At 41.0% G+C, this 9,590-nt stretch overlaps 1 protein-coding gene across 1 annotated transcript; it reads left to right on the top strand.

Annotated features, from left to right (window-relative positions):
* Positions 1-1,829: 1,829 nt before the first annotated feature.
* LOC140633279 (patched domain-containing protein 3-like) lies at positions 1,830-6,905 on the top strand. The gene is given in 3 exon segments (XM_072825598.1): positions 1,830-2,075; positions 5,211-5,384; positions 6,118-6,905. Coding segments are annotated over 2 exon segments (639 nt in total). The 5' UTR covers positions 1,830-2,075; positions 5,211-5,342; the 3' UTR covers positions 6,715-6,905.
* Positions 6,906-9,590: the final 2,685 nt, after the last annotated feature.

Consider the following 9,590-nt stretch of genomic DNA (forward strand, 5'->3'; position numbering starts at 1 on the left):
GTCAATATTTTAATATGTAATGTTGTGGTTTTGGGGTACCCTCTCTGCTTTGCTTGTCCTCTCTTTGCTGTTGTGTTCCATTTACACCTTTTGAAGAACAGTGAGGAATTAACCATCTGAAGTGATTTCATATATCTTTGTGGTTCTGCACTGCCAATCAGTGGAGTAGTGCTTGCTCAGTCGCAGAAGAATCACCCAGGAAGTTTGGTAAAAGTATAGACAACTTTTCTGTTCCCTCTCTGCTTTTTCCCACGTGGTCTGGGATAGTGCCCAGGAATTAAAGGTCTCCATTAGACAATTATGAGAATTATTGCCCAAGGGCTTTATGAAGAGGTGTCCAAGTCGAGAATGTTATAAACTGATGGAATTTCAGTATGGAAGCTACCACCACAAATCCCATGATTTTTCCCTCCAAATTTACAGGTATGACTGTGTACAAAACAAAATATGGGCTGCAGCCTTTGGGGTGATTTCTGTTGCCTTGGCAGTGGTGAGTGGCTTTGGCCTGATGTTGTATATTGGGGTGCCATTTGTGACCATAGTTGCAAATTCACCATTTCTTATTCTAAGTGAGTAAAACAAAACATGACGCTACACATTGTGTATGTGAGGGTGTGGGGTAGATAAGGAAAGGAGTTAATGTTAGATTAAGCAAAATAATTACATTTAGGTGGCTCTATGGATTCAAAATGAGGTGACAGGAAAGAAGAAAATCAAATTGAATTATGTATCTTTAGAGGTGGCAAAATCTAGTACCCCAAATGGGAATATACAGACAAGGGACATGAACAGGCAGTTCACACACACACACACACACACACACACACACACCAAAAATCCAAAATATGATTTTGGGGGATTTTTGGTCACTCACTATTCCCCACAGCCATTAAAAACTATTGTTAAAGTGTATATAATTGATTTAATGTAAACCAGTATCCTATAGTCTGTGTATTCATAGGAGTGTGAATGACTCTGTGTGTATGTGTGTGTGATTTAAGCAACTCAAGCAAGGAATGTGCGAGGACAATTTCTGAATAAGGTTCTATAATAAAACTAATTTTTAAATACCTAATAAATACCATGAGTTCATTCTTGGTCCTTAGTACTTCTGATTTTTCCCTTTGGTCTAGCTAAGTACAAATGAAATCCTCAAAGCCAGTAGCTGTGGAATGTCAGGATGCAGTTTATGACAGACTATATAGACTTGTGTTAATTTAGATCCTTCTACTTTCTTGATCATACCTATAGAACATCTGATCAGAGGCAAAGTTGCAATTCCTAGTACCCTCCCATGGAGAGAAGATCCCCCCAAACTGAAATTAAGAACAGTGGCTGAACTCTAATTTGACATCCCAGAATATTATGGAATCTTTTAAACAAATTTCAATATACACCCTAAAGTAATAGGCTGGGCCTCACTGTTTTAGACCATAGCTTACTATAAACTGGCATTGTACTTAAGAATATGCCTTGTATTTAATGTTTGATATGAATGTAAATAGAAAACTATTAAGAAAATAGCTTTATATTTAATGTATAAATGAAGAAAACTAAGTTATTTGGCCTTTGAAATGATTATAGTCTTATTTAAAAATGGCATTGTTGGGGCACCTAGCTGGCTCAGCTGATGGAGCATTCGAGTCTTGATCTCAGAGTTGGGAGTTCGAGCCCCATGTTGGGTGTAGAGATTACTTAAAAGTAAAATCCTTAAAAAAAAGGATTTTTTTTCTTTTTCTTTTTTTTTTTTCTTAGCAAATATCACATTTATTTTCTGCAGTCACAAACACTGGGGCGCCCAATGAAACAAAGGGACCCCGGGGGCCGCGGGGGCGGGACCAACAGAAGGCGGGGTGGGGGGGCTGCTCTGGCAATGGCTGCCCCAGGAAAGGGTAGCAGGTGAGGCCCCGGCCCCGGCCCCGGCCCCGCGCGGGCTCAGCGGGTGGCGGGAGGCCCGAAGCGCTGCATGGTCCGCATCACCAGGGAAAGCTGGTCCAGAAGATTGATGATGGAGATTCGGAGGAGACGGGGGTTCGTAGCTCTCCAGCGGACCCGCCAGGACGCTGCCCCTCACGGTGAGCTGCTTTTTAATTTTTTTTAATAGTTACAAATTTAATAAAATTGACCTTATAAATTACAGCAGCAGCCCCAGGGCGCTCTTTGCTGCCCCAAGAAGCGGGAGTTGGCAAAGCTGGGCAGCCGCTGCTGGGGAGAAGTCGTCTGAGAGCTCGGGGGCTGTGCAGGTGGCTGGTGGGCCCGCGCTGCCGCCTCCAGGGTGGCCGCAGGGCTGCAGCGGGGGCCTGCAGAGGCTCCTGGGCCCAGGAGCGCACAGGGGACAGGATTAGGGGCTGAGGCCAGGCCGAGAGCTCCTCAGTCCAAACTGGCCATGAGTAGGTGCAGCTCTCGGAAGGCGCTGCCATGACGGCCACTCAAACTTGACTTGCTCTTGACGAGGCCACTGATGCTCTTGAGCTGCTTGTAGCAGAGCCGGCACTTGTGTAGCCTCTCCTCCCGGCTGATGTCTACACCCACAGAGGGGGCTGCTGCTAGGATGTCAGTGATCAGGGGCAGAAACCGCTGCAGGATCAGCTTCAGGGAGGTGCAGCTGGTCTGGACATAGCTCTCATACTTGCTCTGCAGAAGTTTCTCGATCTGCGGCAAGACCGTGGTGCACAGATCCAGCTTCCACAGGGAGGCTTTCTGGTTGACAATGTTAAGGAGGTCCACGACCACGGACAGGTCATTGATGGCCACAGCCGAGTCCACTGACGTCTTGATGTCACCCGTGGTCCACAGAGCCCGCACGGTGTCCAGGTTCTTGTGGCGGCTGGTAAGTACCACACACATGGTGTCATGGCCTTTGCGGGTCTGTGACATGGTGTCCTCGTCGACCAGCTCCGCCTGCTGGGGGATCTTCACGGCGGGCAGGAAGTCAGATGCCTTTAGCCCGATGGACTCATTCCGGGTAGCTGGGATGATGGCAGGCTCAGCCTTGGGCACAGGAGTGGAAGTTAAGGTCGATGAATCACAGAAGACTATTAAACAGATGCAGTTGTCATTCACATCTTCAGAACAAGAGCTAGAGCGATTAAGAAGAGAAAATAAAGATCTTGAAAATCTGAGAAGAGAATGAGAGCATTTGGAAATGGAACTAGAGAAGGCAGAAATTGAACGATCTATCTATGTTACAGAAGTCAGAGAGTTAAAGACACAGTTAAATGAAACACTCACAAAGCTTAGAACTGAACAAAGTGAAAGACAGAAGGTAGCTGGTGACTTGCATAAGGCTCAACAGTCGCTGGATCTTATCCAGTCAAAAATCGTAAAAGCTGCTGGAGACACTACTGTTATTGAGAATAGTGATGTTTCCCCAGAAGCGGAGTCTTCTGAGAAGGAGACAATGTCTGTAAGTCTAAATCAGACTGTCACACAGTTACAGCAGTTGCTTCAGGCAGTAAACCAACAGCTCACAAAGGAGAAAGAACACTACCAGGTATTAGAGTGAAGTAACTGGGAAACTGTTCATTCAAGGATAACAGAAGGCATTGTATTATATTTTGCCAAATTAAAGCCTTATTTATGTTTTTACCCTTTCTACTTTGTCAGAAACACTGAACAGAGTTTTGTCTTTTCTAATCCTTGTTAGACTACTGATTTAAAGAGAGAGAAAAAAAAAAAGCCAACTCTGTAGACACCTTTAGAGTTTAGTTTTATAATAAAAACTGTTTGAATAATTAGACCTTTACATTCCTGAAGATAAACATGTAATCTTTTATCTTATTTTGCTCAATAAAATTGTTCAGAAGATCAAAACAAAAAAAAACATTTTTAAACTTATACATGGATTTTCAACTGAATAGGGGATTGGTGCCCCTAACCCCTGCAGTATATTGTTCAAGAGTCAATGTTCTCATACCAGAACTCAGGCCCCTGGAAGAAAGAGGGCATGCTTTTCCCCAAAGGCCCAGAGATAGGATTTGGCTTTTGCTTTTCTTTTTTTTTTTTAAGATTTTATTTATTTATTCATGAGAGACACAGAGAGAGAGGCAGAGACACAGGGGAGGGAGAAGCAGGCTCCATGCAGGGAGCCCGACGTGGGACTCGATCCCGGGTCTCCAGGATCACGCCCTGAGCTGAAGGCGGCGCTAAACCGCTGAGCCACCCGGGCATTTTACTCCACTTTATATATTTACTTGTCTATTTTATTGAGTTTGTATCAATATACATGAGTGAAAGTAGTGTCAACTCCAGTAGAAAGCTTGAGGAGGTGAAATTTATCTGTGACATCTCATGCTGTCCTTGCTAATCCCCTTCCTTCTTTCTAGTTTTCCTTTCCTGGTTTTCAGTGCTGATTTCAAAGTCCTCAAATGTTCTGTCCTCTATTCCAAGCCAGTCATGAAACATCCTTGTGGAAAAGAATTACCTAGTAAGCATTAGTATGTAAAGGATTCTTAGGATGTACTTTTGGTGCATATGTCTGATCCCAAGAGTACTTGCATTTTAATAACAATGCCTTAACCTGGGAAAGTAAGTTTGAATGATAACATTCTGGGTATCAAAAACAGGCTAGTGGGAAAATGATGTGTGTGTGTGTGTGTGTGTGTGTGTGTGTGTGTGTGTGAACTACGTGGCGTCTCTCAAATCATTCCATATTGATAGTTAGATGCTAACTGTAGAACAGTTGAGTCCAGCTTCTATTTCAAGCAACAGAATGTTGGCTTGATGTGTTTGTGCATTTGTGTAAAACGGTTTATGAGAGAAAATGGTCCCTCAAGTAATCCAGGTGGAATCAAAATCCATTGCTAATCCCGCTTTGCTCTGTCTGCCACTCCCTCTGCTTGTGCTCCCGCTGCTTGTGGCTGGCTCTCTCTCTCTCTCTCAATCTCTCTCTCTCTGTCAAATCAGTAAAATAAAATCTTTTTAAAAAACTAAAATAAAACACCCTAAATGAAGACTCAGAGTAGAGTATCCGGGCTATGTACAGATAATGGGAGTGTGTTCAAAGCGCAGAGTTATCACAGAGGAAGGGATGAATTCTGTTGTGGATTCAGAGGCAATCAGAGAAAGCAATGGAGAAAGTAGTACCAAAGCACAGATTGGGCAAGATACATAAGACCTTAAGAGATGGACAGAGAGGAAGGTTTGAGCTTATGTGTCTAATTTTTAACAGATATTAATACATATAAAGATTGTTGTTGTTGTTTTAACAGGTGTTGGGGTTGATGATATGTTGATAATGATTTCTGCCTGGCAGAAGACCAGCGCCAAGGACAGCATGAGCCAGAGGCTTTCCACCGTCTATTCCAAGGTGGCGGTGTCTATAACATTTACCACCATTTCCAATGTTCTGGCCTCTTCTATACAGGGATTATGACCTCTTTCAGGTCTGTACAGTACTTTTGCATCTATACAGGAACAACCTTGCTCTTTTGTTATTTTTATAACATCACCTGTTTTGGAGCATTTATGGCCCTGGATGGTAAAAGAGAAATAGTCTGTCTGCGCTGGTTGAAAAAGCCAAAAACTCCTAACCAAAAATGTTTTTCATTAAGATCCTGCTGTCTCCCATGTGATTCTCTCCCACATGAACAAGAAACTGATACCCATCCAATGAATTTGTTCTTTTGAGACTATTTTGGCCCTTTTCTCACACGCACGGAGTCCAAATTTTTTGTAGTGCTTATATACATTTTGTACATCATATTTAGTATTTATGGTTGTTTCCAACTACAGGAAGGTTTAGACCTTCGAAATTTGGCAAGTGATGGTTCCTACAACACACCACATTTTAATGTAGAAGAAGACTATTTTTCAGAGTTTGGTCCAAGGGTTATGGTTATTGTTACTGAAACTTTTGACTACTGGGATGAAGATGCTAGGCAAAAGCTGGAAAAATGACTGGCAGATTTGGAAAACAGTGACTATGTAGATAAAAATCTTACAGAATTTTGGTTACGAGAGTATGTGCAATATATGGAAAACAGCAGACAAAATGTAAATGATAAGTATACATTTATGAACAGTTTGCCTACTTTTTAAACAAATTTTCCACTTTTTATGTATGATATTAATATCTCATCATCAAATGAAATCATTTCTTCCCGGGGCTTCATTCAGACTGTGGATGTTTCTTCTTCAACCAATAAAAAGAAGATGTTATTCCAATTACGAAGCAGAGCTGAAAAATGCGAAATTCCACTAGTGGTGTATAACCAGGCATTCATATATTTTGATCAGTACACTGCAATATTAGAAAACACTCTTCGAAATGTCATTGTTGCATCAGCTGCTATGTTCATTGTTTCCTTTTTGTTAATTCCTCATCCACTGTGTTCCTTGTAGGTAACTTTTGCTATTGCTTCTGTGATTGTGGGAGTAACAGGTTTCATGGCATTCTGGAATGTCAATCTTGATTCCATATCCATGATTAATCTTGCTATGTGTATAGGGTTTTCTTTTGATTTTTCTGCACACATTTCTTATGCATTTGTTTCCAGTTCTAAGCCCTCAGTAAACCAAAAAACAATTGAGGCATTGTATCTGCTAGGCTACCCAGTGTTACAAAGTGCACTTTCAACAGTAATAGGGGTGTGTGTTTTATCTGTAGCTAAAGCATACATCTTCAGGACATTTTTTAAGATTATGTTTCTTGTTATGCTATTTGGGGCTGCTCATGGCCTAATTTTTATCCCAGTATTCTTAACCTTTTTTTGAAGGTTTGTTTGAATATACACTAACAAATCAAACACCAATTATAAAATTACTGATTGCCACAATCCAATCTGATAAAAATGCACTATTAGAAATAGTCAATAAACTAAAAAAATAAAGACATGTTTCCTTTGCTTAGAAATCCCATTTTAAAATTTTATTTAAAAGATCCTGAGAAAAGTTAGTCTTACATTAAAATATCTTTACTAAATTAGGAAGTGTTGTCATCTTTATTATAGTCTGTACGATCAAGCATAAGGTATGACTTTCCAATTATTTTTTTCCTTTTGTTTCATTGGTAGATGTTTTTGCCTGGAGTTCAAGTATTTTATATATTATAATATAAATGGAATATTATTTTCGTTGTACTTCCTATTTCATTACTATGTATAAGTACAACTTATGATTTATTCTCCAAGACTGGAGGTTCATATGCATGGTGTATTTTGATAAATTGAAGTTTTTAAAGGTTTTTTTTGTGTATATTTTTTATTTGAGTTCGATTTGCCAACATAGAGCAAAACACCCAGTGCTCATCCTGTCAAGTGCCCCCTCAGTGCCCATCACCCAGTCACCCCACCCCCCACCCACCTTCCTTTCCAACAACACCCCTTGTTCGTTTCCAAGAGTTAGGAGTCTCTCACGTTCTGTCATCCTCACTGATATTTCCCACTTATTTTCTCTCCTTTCCCTTTTATTCCCTTTCACTAATTTTTATATTCCCCAAATGAATGAGACCATATAATGTTTGTTCTTCTCTGATCGACTTACTTCACTCAGCATAATACCCTCCAGTTCTATCCACGTGGAAGTAAATGGTGGGTATTTGTCGTTTCTAAAGGCTGAGGGATATTCCATTGTATACATAGACTGCATCCTCTTTATCCATTCATCTGTTAATGGACACCGAGGCTCCTTCCACAGTTTGGCTATTGTGGACATTGCTGCGATAAATATTGGAGTGCAGGTGTCCTGCGTTTCACTGCATCTGTATCTTTGGGGTAAATCCCCAGCAGTGCAATTGCTGGGTCGTAGGGCAGATCTATTTTTAACTCTTTGAGGAACCTCCACACAGTTTTCCAGAGTGGCTGCACCAGTTCACATTCCCACCAACAGGGTAAGAGGGTTCCCCTTTCTCCACATCCTCTCCAACATTTGTGGATTCCTGTCTTGTTAATTTTCCCCATTCTCACTGGTGTGAGGTGGTATCTCATTGTGGTTTTGATTTGTATTTCCCTGATGGCAAGTGATGCAGAGCATTTTCTCATGTGCTTGTTGGCCATGTCTGTGTCTTCCTCTGTGAGATTTCTGTACATGCCATTTGCCCATTTCATGATTGGATTGTTTGTGTCTTGGGTGTTGGGTTTAATAAGTTCTTTACACATCTTGGATACTAGCCCTTTATCTGATAGGTCATTTGCAAATATCTTCTCCCATTCTGTAGTTTTGTCCTTTAGTTTTGTTGACTGTTTCTTTTGCTGTGCAGAAGCTTTTTATCTTGATGAAGGCCCAATAGTTCATTTTTGCTTTTGTTTCACTTGCCTTCATAGATGTATCTTGCAAGAAGTTGCTGTGGCCAAGTTCTAAAGGGTGTTGCCTGTGTTCTCCTCTAGGATTCTGATGGATTCCTGTCTCACATTTAGATCTCTCATCCATTTTGAGTCTATCTTTGTGTATGGTATAAGAGAATGATCTAGTTTCATTCTTCTGTACGTGGCTGTCCAGTTTTTCCAGCACCATTTACTGAAGAGACTGTCCTTTTTCCCGCGGATAGTCTTTCCTGCTTTGTCGAATATTAGTTGACCATAGAGTTGAGGGCCCATTTCTGGGTTCTCTATTCCATTCCATTGATCTATGTGTCTGCTTTTATACCAGTACTACACTATCTTGATGACTACAGCTTTGTAGTACAACCTGAAATCCAATATTGTAGTGCCCCCGGCTCTGGTTTTCTTTTTCAAAATTCCCCTGGCTATTCAGGGTCTTTTTTTGATTCCACACAAATCTGAAGATGATTTGTCCCAACTCTCTGAAGAAAGTCTGTGGTATTTGTATAGGGCTTGCATTGAATGTGTAAATTGCCCTGGGTTAGCTTAGACATTTTCATAATATTCATTCTTCCAATCCATGAGCATGGAATATTTTTCCATCTCTTTGTGGCTTCCTCAATTTCTTTCAGAAGTGTTCTGTAGTTTTGAGGGTATAGATCCTTTACCTCTTTGGTTAGGTTTATTCCTAGGTATCTTATGCTTTTGGGTGCAATTGTAAATGGGACTGGCTCCTTAATTTCTCTTTCTTCAGTCTCCTTGTTAGTGTATAGAAATGCCACTGATTTTGGGGCATTGATTTTGCATCCTGCCACATTGCTGAACTGCTGTGTGAGTTCTAGCAATCTTGGGTTGGAGAGTTTGGGATTTTCTAAGTACAGTATCATGTCATCTGCAAAGAGGGAGAGTTTGACTTCTTCTTTGCCAATTTGAATGCCTTTTATTTCTTTTTTGTTGCCTGATTGCTGAGACTAGGACTTCTAGTACTATGTTGAAGAGCAGTGGTGAGAGTGGACATCCCTGTTGTGTTCCTGATCTTAGGGCAAAGGCTCCCAGTGCTTGCTGTGGGCTTTTTGTAGATGGCTTTTAAGATGCTCAGGAATGTTCCTTGTATCCCTACACTCTGAAGAGTTTTGATCAGGAGTGGATGCTGTATTTTGTCAAATACTTTCCCTGCAACTATTGAGAGGATCATATGGTTCTGGTTTTTTCTCTCGTTGATGTGATCTATCATGTTGATTGTTTATGAGTATTGAACCACTCTTGCATCCCAGGGATAAATCCCACTTGGTCATGATGAATAATCTTCTTAATATTCTGTTGGATCCTATT

The sequence above is a fragment of the Canis lupus genome, chromosome 5 (assembly GCF_048164855.1).
Source record: "Canis lupus baileyi chromosome 5, mCanLup2.hap1, whole genome shotgun sequence".
Taxonomy (NCBI): domain Eukaryota; kingdom Metazoa; phylum Chordata; class Mammalia; order Carnivora; family Canidae; genus Canis; species Canis lupus.